This window comes from Notothenia rossii (assembly GCF_949606895.1).
Source record: "Notothenia rossii genome assembly, chromosome: 5".
In the NCBI taxonomy this organism is placed as follows: domain Eukaryota; kingdom Metazoa; phylum Chordata; class Actinopteri; order Perciformes; family Nototheniidae; genus Notothenia; species Notothenia rossii.
Genome location: NC_136903.1, coordinates 83,106,378 through 83,126,059, shown reverse-complemented (window position 1 = coordinate 83,126,059; position 19,682 = coordinate 83,106,378). Strand labels below are relative to the sequence as shown.

Below are 19,682 nucleotides of genomic sequence, written 5' to 3'. Positions count from 1 at the left end.
TTCTAATTGCATGGATGAATTGAATATGCTGTTCTGATAAATCCTCTGTGCCACAAAGGGACTTGTATAAATGAAGCATCGCAGATTTGTTTGTGTGTTTACGGCATGTGAATATTTGTCTGCCCGTAAGTCATTTTCACACTCGCCTTGTGCTGTTGATGATTGCCTGTTTAGTCAAGCAAAAACTCACCACAATGTTAACATATCGTATAAATGAAACTGACAAGATCTTCCACCCGCATATTACCACATATCAAATTGGCATACGAGGCACATTTTTCAAAAATATTAGTTTTATGAAGGAAAGGGAGACAGCATATCAGTATAGAAAACCATTTTTATTTCTCATAAGGCTGTCCTGTAATGTACTTGTATATCTACTGGGGGTTATCTGTATGTTTCTCCATTGTGGCTTATACTTTCTCACTGTCATTTTGAATAAATCATCTCTCTCTGGTGTGTGAGAGGGAGATCCACACAACACATTTCGTCAAGCATTTGCCCATGACAACCTTCCATAGCTGAAAAATACACTAACTGTCTGATTATGGTCCGAGTTTTTCTGCTGCTGTTCTACGTCCCTTCTGGATCTGAGGGCTCAGGGGTTGTTGTTAGTGCAGCTTTCTTTTGTGAGGCAGTTCTATACAGTGTTTTCCTCATCTTTACAGAAACTACAAGCATTAACTGGCTTAACCAAGGACATTGCTGTATGACGAAAGCTTACTTTTATGACTGTTGAGGCTTTTTTCCAATGCGAGCGTTAACTGCAAAGCAGTCCTTTACACAACAGCCTCTGGATGAACAATACTTATATTCTGATCAATATTCCACCAAGGGGCTCCTAATAGAGTCTTAAATATATTTTTCAGCTTCTTGGATCTGGTATCTTATATGTGATGTATTTATATATGTATATATACACAAATTATCTTACATACAAAGAAAAGAGGTGCTCATGAATTTACAACGGACATGCCCACCATTTAAAGTCAAAATGTCCATGTGGGGCTTTAAGCCTCTCAGAGATTCTTCATTCACTCATAATACGCTGCTGGTCTCCTTCACTGATAGTCCAGTGTTTTTCAACCACGTCCTGCTCGAAAGAGTGGGTCGAATACGAACGCCTCCCACACAGAAGGAAAAGGATACCAAGATATTTTCATCCGCTTGCTCTCAGTTCTGTGGAGCCCATGTTCAGGTCCATGTAAGCTCACAAACTGATTTACCTTCACGAGGGGCAAATGTCTTAAAATAATGTTTTTGTCAACCTCTAAATATCCCCTGCTGAGCCCTTTCAGTTTTTGAGGGGGAAACGGGTGAGGGAAACAGAAAGAGAGTAGGTCAAAAACTGGCCACAGCTGTGAGGAAGAGGAGAGTCACCAACATGGGGCTCATTGATCAAACAAGGGATTAGTCTGGTTTCAAATCCTTGGCACCACGCAAGCAAAGCTGTTTTATCTGGGTGGATATCCTTTCTGTGGTCCCAGGTAATCCAGTCAGTAGCCGTGGATGTAATAGTTGTAGTCCGTTTGGTAGGAAGAGAAAGGGTAGATGAAGGAAAGAGCCTGGCACGCAGCCCTGGAGCGGGAGCGCTCTGTTAGGTCCTGGGATGAATCTGCAACACAGAGGAGGAAGAGGAGAGGAGAGAAAACACACATACACTTAGATAGAACAAAGGAATACAAGTGTGCGAGGATTAGACCCTGGGGAATTGCTCCGTTCGCGTTTTTCAAAAACAAGGGGGAGTCTTTTGAACTGTGGAGGCTTTAAAAGCCCCGTCTCACCTCCCGGTTCCTACTGAAAACAGTGCTGGAATAGAAGTGTGCTCGGCATTTATAGGTATAACGGGAAACATCATGAAAGCACTTGGTACAAAACAACCTCAGTGTGTTTCCATGCTGTGCAGTGGCGGACTCGGGCTTTCTAAGAGGCACAAAACATAAAAAGGGCACCAGCTGCAGGTGGCGGAGCACCAGAGTACTTTCCTAGAAGGTAGAGAAGCCGACATGGAGCTGCATCATGTTTTCTATATTTCAGGGCCATCCGACATGGCACTTCATCAAACTTTCTCTACTCAATAGAATCTTCATTACATTTTCTCTACTATAAAAAGGCACCTTAAAGGGGATTCTATCTCTAATTGAGGGGCACTTCCTGTTTTCCGTTCGACTGGAAAGGTCCCCTAAAGGGAGACTTATGACTTGTTTTCTACCGGAAGTCAACCTAAAGCACACTGCATTACATTTACTTCACTGAAGTGGCACCTTAAAAAGGGGACTTTAACATGTGTTTTCTACTGGAAGGGCACTCTCAAGGACACTTCATCAAAGTTTCTCTCCTGTTAGGTCAATATTGCGGGTAGTTTATCACATTTCCTCTACTAGAAAGGTGCGTCAAAGAGCAGTTTATCAAGCTTTCTCAACTTGAAGGGCATCCTAGAGGGCACTTAATAATGTTTTTAGGGCATCCAAGAGGGCACTTTTGCAATCTTTAGAAAATGGGCCGGCTTTCTCGCTACCCCTCTCCCTTAATCAACCAGTATGTCTGCTTTGCACACAATTAGATCTTTGACTGTATCTCGGACCATTTTTAGCAACATCCCCAACGTCCCCCACCCTCCTTGGTTTGCACCTTCAAAACAAGACCTTTCCTCCGATTTGACAAAATGACTTTGGCTTTGCTAAAATGGGATCAGGGCTCCTGCTGTGGAGTCTGAGCTTTCTCTGTGCCTCTGGTTTCGGGACTCTTATTGAGCCTCAGTTGCAGACCCGGGCACATTTCAATGGTACATTGTGCAACCTTGAGACTGCCATTGAATGCACTGCTTTTTCTGCATCCTGCTCAACCTTAAGCTGTCATCTATAAACCATGTGCATGATGTCTACAACAGTCGATGTCCCTGTCCTTTCATGAACATGTATTCAGCTAAAGCATATTTCTATTCCTCACTTTCATCATATTTTTGAGTTATATTAATGCTTTGAAAATGAACAGTAAAGACATCTGAAGTTCCCTGCACACTGTGGGGCTAATTAGAAATCCCATAATCCTGTTTAAATAAGAAATACAGCCATGACATTTCCAGCAGACTTGGCAGGTGGTCGCCAGGTGTGTGGATTTGATTTTGAATGGTGCTGCTTGGCTGTAGCACACAGGGCATCTCAGGGCGACAATATGTTGAACATGCTGGCAAGAGAGCTAAAATGATTTCATTGATCATTTTCCGTACATGGATTTATGTGCACATGTATTTAACGACAGTGTGTGTTATTTTAAGAAGCTGCTTCATTGAAATATCAGAGAAGCATTAGACTTCATAATTCAGGGTTTATTTAGAAGAAATGTAGGTATGTAGGAAATGTAAGTATGAGGTGGCTATGGCTCAGGGGGGAACATTTCACCGATCTACCAATCAGCGTGTCAGTGGTTTGAGCCCCTGCAGTCAATATGCTGGAGTATCCTTGGGCAAGATACCCAGCCTCAAACTGCTACCATAGGCAAGTCTGCGGTATTGTGGGTTAGTCACTTTGTATGAAGGCTTTAGCTAAATAACATGTGAGGTCATGTATGTCTCAAAACATCATGATTTGGATTTATCTGTTTGGGAGTTTGATTTGACAGAATCATTTGATACACTTTGGTTTTCACTTCTCTCACTAGTTGTTTAAAGAAAATCCACTTACACCAAGAATAGAGGAATATGTGATCATTCCCATGTGTTAGCCAAACAATGTAAAGACATTGGACGTCTTTGTAAAGGTTTAAGTTCGGTCTAGGATAAGGGTACTTGTGTTATTGTTTTGCTACATATTCAGACATTTTACCACAGGTTTGACTAGTTTCTTTTCACATGGACTTTTGCAATTTTTGGATTTTGAAATGTGTCCTTTAAGATTTTCTCTTACTTAAATAACACATTCACAGGGTTGCACCCCCTTCAAAGTACTTCACTTTGTCTGAGGGTTACCAATGCTAGAGTGCAACACCATTGGCAGATTCTTTTTTGAAGACGAGACGACTTGTTAAGAAAGATGTAAAAATAAGCTCTCTCTCACAGCCTCCTCTTGTGGAAACACTTAGCAGCACTGTCCCTTGCTGACAACATCATTCCTATTTAGGAAGTTGCACAGCAGCTGTTCCTCTGTGTGTTCTAAAAAGCTTCACAGCCTCAGATTTAACATGCTGATTTCACCTCAGGTCTTTTCACAGTTACTTTCTCTGTACAGAGCTGGTCTTTCTTTCCCCCTATGATCCTTAAACACAGTAATCTTACAGGCTCATCTGTCCAGCATTTGCTTCTGTATCATCTACTGATGTAGCAGTGAGTGACCTCTGTCAGAACAAGAGCAGTAACAGGTTACACATTACCCGCTCTCTTTTTCAGACACTATCCACCAGAGGTTTGTTAGTGGGAGAAAAGGGGTTGTATGCAAATTCTGTCATTTCAGCCCAGATGCGTGTGTGTGTGTGTGTGTGTGTGTGTGTGTGTGTGTGTGTGTGTGTGTGTGTGTGACTAAAAGTGTCCTCTGTTCTTTTTTGTCCTCTGCTGCTTCAAATGAACCGGGCAGCAGGTAGCAGCGGATTGCTTAAGGATTTCCTGCCTATCCCATCTTTGCTGGCAACTAAGCCGTCTGCATTCTAATTTGCTGGCCGCATTAAATTGCAATTTACTCAGACTTCAGTTAGTAAAAGGAGCCAAGGACAATTGTCTTAGCAAAAGAATTTAGTGCAAACACAGCCTACCCTTTTCCCCTTTCTTGTTTAGTGCTGAACAAATCAATCATGCAAGCTGAGAAACTTCTTCAAACTGCACTAAAACAGACCGTGTACAAACAGAAGACAACAAAACACATCAAGTTCCATTTAATGTGACATCGACAATGGAAAAAGAAAAAGTGTATGAAATAATCAGTATCAACCCCCCCTTCCCTAAATCCGTATAAAATGTAATAAGGATGACAATCTGGCCATTCCTCAGTTCGGACTGTCTTTGTCAGCTCATAACTTAATACAGGGCTGAAGCTGGAAAGGTGTTGTCAAGCACACTGATAGGACAGATGATTTCTCTGTGACGTTGAACTGTGTGTGGCATGGCCGCTCGGAGTTCATTTTGATCAAGTGCGGTCTCCCGATCTGACAAATGAGATGGTGATGCGTCTGCTGGCAGGTCTCTTTTGCTCTGAAAGTGTCTCACAGATGGGCTACATTCTGTCACAGTGTGCTATTTAGCTTGAAAAAGCACCCTCCGCTCTTTTCAATAAGAGACACGTGGCTGTCTGAACAGGAGGTAAATCATGTTGGACCAGTTGAATAGGTAGCACAGTGCAAAGCGTGAAAAATAACGGTGCATAGAAAGGCTGTGTGTAACATGGGTTATATATATCAGTGTAAGACAACTTAAAATAACTCATTAAAATTAATTGAGTACCTGATGAAGGCTGTATTAAGTATGTATGACATTCCTGTCTTGATACTGAATACATTTTCTATTTAACACATCAAATGAGCGTGATTTCGCTCACTCTCATCAAAAGCAGAATGAATGGGGAAAACAGCCTTTTCATTACTGCCCCATTAATTCTGCCTGTCTTTCTGAAGGTGTATAATTGTTTTGAAAGGAGGAGAAATGGATTGATCTATGTAGCGAGTGGATTGGGTAAGGTAGATCTAATGTGGGCGAGTGTTTCTGGAAGCTCCCTATGTCTCGCTCTCTCTGGGACTTCCACAAACAAAAGGGCCTGCCTTGTATGCTGTGACAGAACAGGCATTGAAGGGCTCTCTCTGAAGGACATGAGGAAAAAGAAAATGAAGAAACACGGGTGTGAGCATCTGGCTTGGTTTCGGCTTCTTAGTTATTCTGCCAATTTACTTTAATGCAAGATGGCGATGAAATCTGTTTTCTGGGTAACATGTGTATGTGCCTGTCTTATTTTGCCTGACTGACATTTTTGCGGAGCAAAATGGAAACTTGCAGATTAAATAAAATGGCTGAGAATAAAAAAAAATGCTGTGTTGTGGGTTTGCTGGCTTATGACGGAACAAATACAAGTGAGGTGATTTGGTCTGAGGCAGGTGAATGAGGAATGTTGATTAAAAAAGAGCGCAGGATAAAAGGCCTTCCATGTAGCCTGTGGGCTACGCTGTGTGCTGATGGCTGCTTCAACAAGACCCTCAAAGGGGGATCAGGATATCAAGTGGACTCTGATATGAAGAAACACAACCGAAAAGGGAAGAGGCCTTGCCCGGGGGTCTCACACACATTTGGAGCACACACAAACACAGACATATCAAATACATCAAAACACGTGCGTTCATACACAACTACGAGCACACACAGAGAGGAGCATGTCACAGATTAGCGACTAATGGGATTGGCAGAGAGGTGTAAGGCACTGTAATCAAGCCCACACAGTGGCCGATAGCAAAAACAGGACATGGAACAAAGGAGGCGATGAAAGGATGTGCGACTGATCCTGCCATTACAATATTCACAAACAGCAGGGTTCTGCTGAGGGGCGGACTTGGCTCAGTGTGTGTGTTTCTAGAGTTCTCCAGGAGTGTGCTGCCACCGTACATGCACGCTTACTGACTGATATAGTGCACCGTTTATGTGAAAATGCAGCAACTTACTTTTTATTTATGCGTGCATTGCCGGCGCTGGGTGATAAATATTTACAGTGGGTGGCGGTGCGTTCAGTATTTGTGTCACGCCTGCCTAATCATGCACAGCATGTAAACACACACTTGATTATTTCGCACTGAGTATTTGGGTTAATGAGAAGTCATTGAACATGAGTTGGTCCCACTCCCCTTGCATTACAGTGATGTGTGAGAGAGGCGGGAAAACAAAAGAAAACATAGAACAGCTTGAGAGAAAGACTAACCTTTACAGAAGCAAGAATGCAGCTCAATTCTGTTGACCCATCCTCTGCATTTTGCTTCCGGAAGCTAAAAAGGGGAGTATGGCTGGGTATTCTGCAAAGAGAGGGTCAAGAAAAGAAGGACACGTGTGTATTGGGTAGAAAAAGCAACTGACCTTTAGGCCCTCTTCTCTTTAAGGTTTTAATAATGTTAGACCAAAGCCATAAACTCATAAATATAAATATTCCTCCTCCTCAAGAAATGTACAGGCTTGATTGATCTATGTCAAAAAAACTCTGTTAAATAAAGACAATCATATTTGACTTAAAGGTGGGGTAGGTACGTTTGAGAAACCGGCTCGAGATACACTTTTTGTTATATTCCATGGAATGCTCTTAACATCCCGATAGCAATGAATATCTGAAGTGCTTTGACAATAAATACATAAAAAACGTCATCTGTAGAAGCCGTAGTACTGTAAAAAGCACGACCAATCATCTGAGCCGGCCCGGCTAAAATAACTGGATGGCCTACCTGCCTGTCAGCCTTCCATCTGTGCACAAACTTATCTCATGCCCTCATTGGTCATGTCCGCGTTCGTGTGTGTTGGAGGAGGGGCTCTGTAAGGAAGTGGCAGATTTCTTCCGGCTGTGTATTTTCAAATTCTAGCGCACTCGAGCTGGATCTCCAAAATTACCTACCCCACCTTTAATTCAGATTGTGCAAAGGATTGAATTGAGAATTAGAGATGCATTCTTTAAAGCGAACCAAGCACTACGCCTTACCTCGACGGGATGGCATTAGATCAACGATCTGAACATTTGGGTGGCTGAACGGGTCCAGTGAAAGCTTTATGTTTATATGCTGACGTATAAATCTGCAGATCAACCTTGGGAAGCCCCGTGTGGTCTAACCTTCACTGGCTGTCCCCTCTTTCCATACAATCTCATAAGTCTCTGCTTCTATTCAAAGTCACCACGCACTAAGAGAAGACAGGGGTCCGCTGGGGTTTGTGGGGTGGGGAGTTAATTAAATGAATACAAATCGGGTGATCAACCTGTCACAGAGTGCTGGACTGCTGGCTTCGAGGACTTAACTCCCTTCATTGCTTTTGCATGCCGCATTCGGAGTCAGTTTACAGAGCCGAAAGGCAGTGAGAGGCAGAGTGGCAGTTAACTTTATCTCCAAGAGGAGTGTGGCCCGAGGCAGAGCCCACCTGTTTGTTTACTGCCTGCTTTATGTTTGTTCTTTACTACTAGAGGCCCATTAGATAGGTTGGAGACACTGAAAAGAGTCCACCTTATTACAAATGGGGCAAAGGATGCTTTCTGAGAAGTGTGACACCTCCCACAGCTTTGACAATGTGCATGTTTGAATTTTGAATGGCAGATGATTCATTAAGAATCAAGCAGGCAGTTGGCAGAAAAGCTTTGTGAAAGCACTACACAAAGTATTCAAACACAGCGTGGTATCTCTAGTGATTTCCTCATTTCAGGGCCCTGAATGAAGGTAGATAAGTAAAGTGAAGTCTGTCTGGCACTGTGTGAAAATGAGTGCTGTGGATTTTGAAAGTGTTTTAAGTGTATGTGTGCCTGCATTAATTGTGCATATATAGTACATACGAAATAGGCATTAGCTTGTGTTGCACGTGTGCATCTGTGCGTGCAGGTAGATGCATTTGTGCTCAAGTGTGTGTGAGGTCTCACTCTTGTGGTCTTGATTTTGTTCCCAGAGGAGCACATCCATCCAGAGTTGTCGGGCAGAGTCTTACACTCTTCTCCCTCCAGACACGGCTCCATCTCGCACCACCACTTCCCAATTACAATGGATGCTGGGGAAGAGGAGCACACACACACACATCAGGTCAGTTTATCATACACACACATTCCAAAAACAATATGTATGCACACATAGATGCCAAAGACGAAGATAAACAGCACATACAGTAGATCCAAAAAGAAACAACTTGAAGCACAAAAGTCATAATTTACTGAAAATGTTTAAACATTTTAAATAAAAATACAACTTAAGCGGATTGACAATGTATACAACTATAACATGTATTCACTTACAACAATAGTGTAATAAAATGTCCAGACTGGTACTGGAATACAAAATGTTTATATATTAGTATAAAAGGAATAATAATTCAGGTGTCTTCTTTTTTCTTTAAAAACTGATAATTTAATCAAATTGGATGAAAGAAATGACCCTCTCAAAAGTATGTTTTTTATCCTTAGAAATGCTAACTGTGCAAGTAAAGAAGATGTATAGGCCTTATATTGTTAGTGTACAGCATTACCCATATCACAAATGCTATTCCAGTGTTAGTATTAGTGAATTATAAGTTAAGCTATTGGGTTTGATTACATTCTCTATCAGTATAAGAGCAAATTACAGCAAATTGTAGGGACATTATTGCACTATTGGGTGCTAGAGAAGGTTAAATGAGCATTTAAAGCAAACATAATAGTAATTATTATGCATAATTTAAAATGTTAAGAGTAAGTGGAGTTTAGAATGCTGGCAGAATCCACACACAAAGTTGAACGAATTGAACGAAAGCACCCTACGCAAACACACTAGATATTCTTCTCAGGCACCAGCACCCACACACTGTATTTATGAGCAGCTCCAGCTCTAAATGGATGTTTTTCCTCCTCTTCGGCCTCAGAGCAATTGTATCGTACTTTTCCTGTTGACAATAATGTCTTATACCGACAGAAATTAATCATTATTTTGTTTTGATATGGCTACATTGCATGTAGGGGAGCAATCTAATTTTTAATCAAAACTAATTGCTTCTCATTAACATCCACTGAATTCTTCCTCGAGCCATCTGACAAAAACAAATATGTTCTCATTTTCTCATCAAGTATCCCTCCCTCCTTTCCTCTTGCACTATATGCATGTCTCTGGGTGAACACAGTGTGTGCGTACTGTATGTGTAAAAATTGAATATGTTACAGGTGTTTGATGATAGGAAAAAACACCTTTCAGTCTTCCCTTAGGAAAGGTTCTGTACATGGTGTAGATTCAAGTAGAAATAAAAACTTCATGCAACCATATGTTATACAAATTAATTAGCACTGTATATTAATCATGATGATTAAGTAACATGTAATGATTTCTTGTTCTTTGACACCCAATGTGATGCAATTGACAGAATCGCTATCAACAAAGCTAAAAAGCAAAGTTTCATGAAGATGTAATCCTTTGTTAAATCCAGATTGAATTGAACCATAGCACAAACACTTTTTATGAAAGTCAAGTTTTGTTTTATTTATTAACCACGATGTGTGAAGAACTGTTTTGTTTTCCCAACAGCCAGACGTCTCTGACAGCAAACGTGAGAAGTACAAAGCCGCTTCTAAAACGATAAGCCACCTTTTCAAACCAAAACTAAACTCTCAGCATGTATATGCTTTTTAAAACTTCCTTTGATCATGTTGACATAAAGGAGGATATAAGGATAAATGTCTTGCTGGATACAATAAGTTAAACCAGTGTCATTTTTATTTTCCAAGCCAATTTCTTGATCCATTTGAAAAAAATACATTTTCCCCTCAAGCCTGTGTTGCCAAGGTTACAGGCCAACCACCAATCAATTGTGAGTATGAGCACCATGCCGTCTCCAACTGATTAAAGAAGATGGTTAAAGTGCAGTCCCTGGCAGCGCACGCACACACACACACACACACACACACACACACACACACACACACACACACACACACACACACACACACACACACACACACACACACACACACACACACACACACACACACACACACACACACACACACACACACACACACACACACACACACACACACACACACACACACACACACACACACACACACACACACACACACACACACACACACACACACACACACACACACACACACACACACACACACACACACACACACACACACACACACACACACACACACACACACACACACACACACACACACACACACACACACACACACACACACCACTGCTGCTCAGTGAACTTGCAGCATTTCCTGTCTACCTCCTTCACTTTTCCCTCCACGAGCCCCGAGGATACTCAGCGGCAGAAAGAGAGCATCCACTAACAGGCTGTGAACCCACCTTCTGGCTCCCCCCATGGCTGTTTACCTTACCCACTAATTACCACATGTTGGTCCATCATCCACACTGCACTCCCCGTTCTTCTGATTTTTCTCCCTGGGTTTTCATGCATGCGCTAAATATGCATTTCACATCATTAATGGTGTTTGCATTCAGCTGTGGTTTATCTGCAACCATGCAGGAAGTCCTTGTTAAGTGGCGAACGGGCTCGAGGAGACGTGTTTAACCACTTCCACCGAGTGAGGATGATGTGCCGCGACACCGCCACTCTGTTTGGCCCCCTTCTTCTATAGTAAGGGGGGGACAATGGAGAATATGTTTGTCATCATACCTCACATCAAAGACAATTCAACAATGTGAATGCAGAATACTCTTGAAATAGAAAATGGTGAAGTTATACCTGCAAACATTGATTTTATTCAAATGGAGCCAGGGAGAAAGCAGGAAAAGAGAGAGCAGGAGGAAGCAGAAAACACGGGGGCCGCCGAGTGCCGCTTTGCATGAAAGTTGGATGATATTTACTGAACTGGATTCTCCTCAGCCTCCCTGCCCTGAAATGTATGAAGTTGAATGTAGATAATTTATACAAGGGAAAAAAGCCAGTGAGGTTTTTCACAGTATTTTTTCTTTCCTTCTTATTTTCTTTTTATAATAATAAATGTTAATTTCGAGAATGTTTTTAGATCAAAGAGTCGCATATAGGTCAGGGTTATTGATCTTTGTTTGTTTTGGCTGCCAATATAGTTCTGTTGGTTCTGCCATATGATCATCTATCTTTCATGTATAGCAGGGTTATAATGTCTATGGATGTTATTCAAGCCAATATCTTAAGATGGTTGCTCAGACGTTAGTGTCTAAAACCGTGTTGTTGAATCAAATCATTATGATGTGGACTTTTAAGATTTTTACTTGGTAATTTCACTTCTCTGTGAATAGAAGAGATTAAATATGTATAACTAGAATAATGTTTACATGTCTTAAAATACATCTGGAGGGATAGTTGAATGCTAACAATTAAAACAGCAGCATACAGCAGCATTCATCATTATTTAAGTTGCCCAATTCAAACCTTAAATAAGATATGAGATTTTGAAAGTTTTCCAGAGATCGCTGCCTTCTTGGTGTCTTCATATAATTCCCACAAGATCAAAAATGAATAACCAGAGTCAGCCCAGCAATTTTAACTAAAGCAGGGCTGTTTTCAAAAAGAAAGCCTTACAGTTAATGTTATTCCAAAGCACAGACATGATGATGTGGATAGATAATGCACCATATTTAAAAAATGCACTTTTGCTCGACCCCTCATTAATACCATGACAGCTTGTACTAAAAGGATAGTAACATTTTAACGAGCACTGGCTATGAAATCCATCTTATAAATATTCATGTCCAAATTTGATCTTTGCCTTAAATACCGTTTCACTCAGTCTATGTGGAATACAGCAGGCCTATCAAAGAAAACAACGCATTGTTAATGTCATCTCTGCTCTGATAGCCCAGAGGATGAAAAAGCAGGAAAGGAGTCGAGATAAATGTTAAAACACTCTTCATGTCCGCGTCTGAACCCGGGCCAGGACATTTGGCTCTGACCTTGACCACTGGATAAGATCCATCTCTGGGCCGGGGTCCATGCATCACTCTCTGGTGACCACTGACCTCCAACAGTCATTTTATTTTAACTACTCCGAGTGCAATCGTCAGCATAGCCGCTTTAACCTTTGTTCTGACAGCAAACTTTACCCGCCCTCTGTGTCTTCCCGAGGAGAAAGAAAGGGTGACTGACAATTGACCACTGTTCCAACCAACCCTTTTTGCGCCAACTATTCATTTTTCAGATCCATCTGTTTACAAGCTGCGAGCCTTTCATTGGATTTACCAACACCAATTAACAAGATCCTCACACACGTTGCCATAAAGTAGCCGCGGTGTACTGTCAAAGATGACAGATGGGCTTTGAATAATCAGCAAAGAGTGTTTGATTCAAGATGTTCGCCATGTAGCAGGCTGGAGTCTTTAACTTTGATAGACAAACAACCGAGAGTGGGACTTGAATTGATTGAAAAACATGAAGCGATGGACCTTTTACAAGTGCATCCGTCAGATCACTGGTGAGCGTGCACTGTGATGGAGTGAACCGGCTGACACGTCCCTGCCAGGTAGCAGGATGGTTGAACACCTTGACGGATGAGGAAGTGAATTGATTTCCGTCCGTTTCAAAATTTGAATACGTGTGTGTTGGCCCGAATGAATAGTTAATGTTTCTTAACTTTGAGCGGCTTGCACATGGCAAAAGCTTTCCAAAGATGTCATACCGTAGTGAGTCACTTAAAATCGGTCACCTTTAGCCAAGATATGAAACAGAAAGCAATTAGGCTTTTTCATGCCATTGTGTTTCGGTCAATTTACAGTAAAGGGGTAGAGGATGCTTCCCACAACATCATAGTAAACAACCAGCTTCACTTATTTTCTTTTACTGGCATACATACAAGCCCTCTTCTGTATGTCTGCTTACAGAAAGTCCTTTGTCTCTCGCATATACCTGAGCAGCTCCACAAGTGCCCCGATCACCCAGTTATCAACCAAACAAAACAGCTAATCAAGTGCAAGTAAGCAAGAGGTGCTCAAGTAGACTTCTTGATTTAAATAGAAACCCCACACATGTCCTTCCTAATGAGACAGAGGTAAGAGTGCAGGCATTGTGTAACAGCAGTAAAGTATTGAAAGGGTCATTGGAGCACGGAGCAAATGAAGCAAGTGTGTAATTACAGCGGGATCAAGGCTCAGACCCCTGACCCGAGATCAGCCTCACAGAGTCATTATTGCATTAATCATTACTCCCCTCTCCGGAAAGTGAGAGCCAAGGTTTGATTAGCTATTCAGAAAATACAATTTATCTTTTTAAATCACACTGTTTTTCTGAATTACTGAATGTCTAATTGACACCCAAGAACCTGCAGGAAAAATATTATTTTCATTTGATTATTTTCCGGATTTTAAGAATGCTAATTCACAGAAGTGCCACAGAAAGAGCTCTTCAACTGTGTAATATCTAAGATTAAATCAGGTACATTTGCAATGTATTATTATAAATACAACTATAATGGATTCATGAGGCAAACACAGCATGTAGAAAATTCCTACAGCTAAAATGTAAATGTAATACTTGCTATTACATTAAAAGCTGTACAGTGTCAGAATTATTCAATGTTATGATTCCTTTTCCAGTGTGTCTGCGTGCATTTTTCTGTGAGTGTTACTTTGTGCCTGTGGAGCTGGTGTGTGTGTAGGAGTGTGCCTATTAATGGTTGAACAATGACTCCTTTTGTTGTGTGCTTATTTCCTTTCCTTTATGTGGTTACAAAAGCCATTTACGAAAACGCATCTCCCACAGAGCTGATATAGATCTGCCTTTTGTTTCTCCACTTCTCTCTCAGCACAACTGTAGACTTGTTACTCCAGTACAGTGAGAGCAGAAAGGAGATATGATGTTGCTTAAAGATTGAGACAGAGAGAAGGAAAGAGGAAAACTAAACAAAGGAGACCTGCATCTGAAGGTCAGCTCTTCTCCTGGCAGGTGAAATGTTGAGAGTCTAATCACATCGTCAATGCTGTGAGAGCTCAGTGGGATGTGACAAAATGGTGGAGACAAACCTGCAATCATTATCTCCATCTCCTCCAAATACACAAACATCTGAATCCTGGAGGGTTTCACTGCTTGTCAATCTCTCACTATGTCTAGTGTACCTGTGTGTGTTTTTGTCAGTAAGGAAACAGAGTTACTGTTCTGTATTGTAAAGTATAATGTGCTCCTTCTGTCCATCCCTTCAGGCAGTATCAGCAGCAGGTTCATATCTTGCCAAACACATACAGTATCAGGGGGGCTGGAGAACAATAGAGAGGCAAACTGGTGGGGGGGGGAAGGGATCTTATAATGGGAGGACAAGATGTTTAATTTTTGGTTGTCATACGTTTGTGAAACTTTGCTGTCCATTACATGTAATAAATAAACTCTGCCGGTCAGATACTGTATGTATTTGTATGTTTTAATAACAGTTTAAACAGAATTCCTTCCTATGAAACAATATTTATAGAATTTTTTTTAACCTGAGCATATTACTTTTGCAAAGTGAGTCCCAACTAGGGATACTTGTACCCCATGGGGAATGTGGAAAAAGAGAAATACAAATGAACAACAGCTACGATGTATAGTGTGTGAAATGTAGTTAGCAAGCTAGCAGAGCAATCTAAATAGTTAGCTTAAAGTAATTGATAGACTGTTGGAAAAGCTTGCTAAATATAACCTTTACATTCTTAAAATTCATAGCATTTAATGCATCGGCTAAAAAAGCTAAAGTTTGAAGCATCTGAAAAAGAGTTAAAATTGTTAATGTTGTCAAATGGAACTGTTGAAAGAGCTAACATTAAGCATATCAGAGAAATGGTGGATATGGAAACATCAGGTAATAGATGCAAAGTTAAAATGGTTATTGAGAAGCACAAAAACTGTTTTAACAGTTAGCATTACATATCATAAACGGTTGCAATTACAACTTTTTTCTATTCATAGTGGTGTGTTAGTACACCTGGATATGTTTAATTTATGACAAATATTGCTTTATATATTTAATAACATAAAATCTAGTTCAAAACCAATTAAAATGACTATGTATTGTTAATGAAGGTGCATTCGAGTTCATCAACTTTGGGGGTACTTTAGAAAAAAAAGATTGGGGACCTGTGCTCTAACATGCGTATGATTTTCTGATTGCATCTGTTTGACCAGTAACATATGCAGAAGGCCAGGCCAGGCCAGGCCAGGCCAGGCCAGGCCAGGCCAGGCCAGGCCAGGCCAGGCCAGGCCAGGCAAGGCAAGGCAAGGCAAGTTTATTTATATAGCACCTTTCAACACAAGGCAATTCAAAGTGCTTTACAAAAAATGAAAGACATTAAGAAAATGGCATTTAAAATCAGTCATTAAAAATAAATGATAATAAAATAAACATAAAAAAAAAGAAAAGAAGAACTACAGAGCGCCTTGTCCCTCCCCTCAAGTGGCGTTCATGTGTGTCTCCCCCCGGATGTATCTCAAATGTAGCATGACAACCTGTCATGTTTGGCTTTACGTGCCTGCAGCTAAACAGAAGGGTTCATTCCCCATCACTGATCAACAGCGAGCGTGCGAGCGTTCTCTTGTTGAAAGAGTTTGCAGCTACATGTCAACACAAAGTGGTAGCATGTGCGGATATTAGGGCATCGGCATGCATGTGTTGAGTAAATGAGTAAATGAGTTCATGTTGTGTGTGTGTGTGTGTGTGTGTGTGTGTGTGTGTGTGTGTGTGTGTGTGTGTGTGTGTGTGTGTGTGTGTGTTTGTGTGTTTGACCATACTGTGGCTGAGGGCTTACATGTCTCGTACACTGGGATAAAGGCAGTGGTGCAGTGATGAGCGCCTAATCCGAGTGCATGTGATCGGCCCGGCGAGGCTGGAGAGATAGGAGCGTTTGACTTGTTAAAAGGGATGTTCTTCACTAAGAGCCTCGTTGGCCCTGACATAACTGGGACATAGTTCCCCTTGTCAAAACTAATAATCAATTCCAACTATAGGGGTAATCTGACAGTGGACCCCTGCTGAGCATGACACCTCGAAGCTGTCGTCACATCCCCATATATTAATAACGACCCAAACAGTTGCCAATAGCAGCTGCATTAACCCAACAAGGCCCTCATTCACGAGGTAAACACTCGACAATGGGACTGATCCTCAATGTGGGCTTTGATGTTAGCGTTTGATGCTAATGACCCATAATACAGCGCGAGATTGAGACTGATTTGGTCAAAGATAAAAGGAGTGTCAAACCAAATGACCTCTGAAGATACACTTTTGATTTCTTCTATCAGAGCACAGGCAACTCTTTATTTTCCTTTCTCTTTTGTGGGAACATAACCTGTGTTTGTTATGGGGGCAGCAGGTGTCCCCCAGGGGGGCGGAGAGATGAGCTGGGCTGCGGCATCGTTCCTCATCTGGACGGAACATTAATAACGCCAGGACCTGGGGAGAGAGCTCCATCTGGGCCAGACCGGTGCGCTGCTGAGGGGAAGAGACCACTGACTCCACAAGTCTATAATCCCTCACAGAGCGCGGCTAGCGGGGCCTATCTGATAAACACATGCAACTTTATATGTTTCTTAGATAATCTAAACCCCCCCCACATTTGTCAATTTTTTTCCCGCACACATGAAAAAAGATCCTTTAATCAAACGCCGTGTTTTCAAAGTGCGACACTTCCGACTACAGATGAGTTCTTATGAATAATCACGCAATCATTTCGTCTGCCCTTCAGCCCCTATCCCGTAGTGGTTTCGGTGTTAAATAAATAACAGCCTGATTCACTTTCAAGCAGATGAAAATTATCCAGGAGAAGAGGCAAAGGGCCTTAACTAAAGGAATCACATTCTGAAGAGGTCAGGTTCTTTCTACTATTTCAGTGTGGCGCAACGCTGCTCAATACTGTAGCGTGCTGTTCAGTGGCTTGTCGTTTCCATTCTTATCACCACTCCATCTATAAGTGCTAGTTAATCGATACACAAACAGCAAGGACTCTCTCGCTGCAGGAGCCCGAAGCATGGAGGCATGAAGTGTTAACAACATCTCCTACTTCTCCACCTACAGGCCTCCGTCCACGTCATTTCTATTTGTATATGTTTGTCCCACTTTTACAGTTAACTTTTTCTATCACGTGAATTTCATCTGTGGTTAGGTCAAGAGAAATCTCTCAGTTTGCGGTTTTATCTTAAAGGTCCCCTATTATACTCTTTATCATAGATATGTTATAGTTCTCCGATATATACAAAACATTTCTCTGAAGTGTTTGGTTCGAAATACCAAAAAGATCATGCATTGCAGCATTACCCATAATCCCCTCTGTTTCAGCCCTGTTTCAAAAGTGCTGATTCTCTGTCTGTTACTTTAGATGAAAATAAGGAGCCCCTCCCCACGCCCCTCTGAGAGATATTTGGTTAAAAAGAACACAATGGTGCTCTAGGAGGAGATCCAGGTGATAAGGGGGGGGTTACCTTGGTTGGTGATTGGCTAATAGTTACACAAGCAAACACATCGTTATGACATCATAAAGTGGCCAACATCTGATCAGCTGATTTTCAGACAGGTTTTTATATAAATGGATCAGGACAAAAAGTGAGGGAATCTTTTTTCCTGAAACTTTCAGAATCTCTTTACACAGAGGGGACACATGCTGATGTAGAAAACATATGAACAAGTAGATTTTGCATAATAGGTGACCTTTAATGCCATGTCTAGTAAAAAAAGACACGATCTGAGTAAATATAAAAGAGTGCAAAGTATTTTCTCTGTGAAATAGACAGTCTGGTTGCCTGCCTTTCTGAACAAGGACACCACAGTCTAAGTCTCAAGGTCAGAGCTCTGTAAATGTTTCATTCAACAGATGTGTCAAACCACAGGGAAACACACATTCAAACCTTGACAAAAAGTCACAAGGACTAAAAATGTTGCTGCTCACCCAGAGGTTTTATACAGTTTCAGGTATTTCCTTATCAGACAGAGAGAAAGTTTTTGTGTCATCCTTGACTCATATCTAATTTATATTCTAGGGTTTTCTTGAGTGTCAGCTGTGGCTAACCAACCCTGAAAAGCCCACTGAGCAGGCCTGTCTGGCCCTTCATGTAACACCCCTCGTAATGAAGATATTTTGGTGTCATATCTTGGCGAGAGGGCAGCTGGAGAGATGACTTTGATCTCTGCTGAAGGTGTGGGTGTAAAGATTGAGATTGAAGAGCACTACATTAGCTTCCCGGAGTGAAGGGGCATCACAGTTCTGTCTCAGCAGACTTGTGACTTTCTGTCGACTTTTTTTTTTTTCTTCTTCCCATGGAGCTGCCTCTGCCTGATTGTTTTTCTCAGCTGAGGTAATTCAGGTGCACTAGCCTGGAGCTTGCCCGACTTGTGTTTATTAGTTATTCATTTCCATCAGCCTGAGCTGCCTTAGGCGATGTGATCTGCAACGTGCTCCCTGCTCAGGTGCTCAACCCCCCCCACTGGATCATCCCTTATCTCCCATGATGCCCAGCAGCACGGCACTTGTGGGCTCGTAATGGTTGAATGTATTTTTATTTAAAAAATCTAGCAGCAAAGGAAGTGTTATGCTTTGGGTGTTTTCAAGGTGTTTATTAAAGCATGTTCAGAATAAGTATTTCTGAAAATTATTCATTTAAGCCTTATGCAAATCTCCCCTTGCAACCATATTCTGTTTTTAAAATGTTATGTTTACGAAGCACATGCCATTGAAACAGCTGCAGTCTGAATGAGCCACTAAGGAACCGATTATGTAATAGTTCAATAATGCATTCATTATCAAAGCAATACTATAATTAATTCAATTCAGCAGACATTTTTAGTAACCTCCAGTGTGCTTACATGGAAAACCTCTCAGGCTTTTTTTGTCTCATATAAATGTTGAAGACTTCTTGGAATATTCCTAAAATGTAATCCTGATTTATTATAATTTAATTACAAATTAAATGACTGATATTTAGTTTTTTATTGCAGTATACATTTGAGTACTAGATAAGACATTTTCCTATTTAGTATCATGAAAGAGTGCTATTTATTGGTGTTGTTCTTTGGTTTATTTGATTAATTTGACATTACAATTTT

The 19,682-nt window shown here is 41.2% G+C and overlaps 1 protein-coding gene across 6 annotated transcripts in view; it reads right to left on the bottom strand.

The window, feature by feature from the left end:
* Positions 1-317: 317 nt before the first annotated feature.
* Positions 318-19,682, bottom strand: part of tafa1b (TAFA chemokine like family member 1b) — a 115,574-nt gene continuing 96,209 nt past the window's right edge. For 5 of the 6 annotated variants that reach the window (XR_013808209.1, XR_013808210.1, XR_013808211.1 and 2 more), the window contains exons 4-6: positions 8,568-8,692; positions 6,885-6,975; positions 318-1,615 (exon numbers count right to left, since the gene is read on the bottom strand). Coding sequence is in view for 1 of the 6 variants with exons in the window: in XM_079681357.1 (XP_079537483.1) it covers positions 1,598-1,615; positions 8,568-8,692 (143 nt within the window). In the remaining 5 variants the exon portion in view is untranslated. The remainder of the gene's footprint in view (positions 1,616-6,884; positions 6,976-8,567; positions 8,693-19,682) is intronic. The other variant, XM_079681357.1, reaches the window with a different exon arrangement.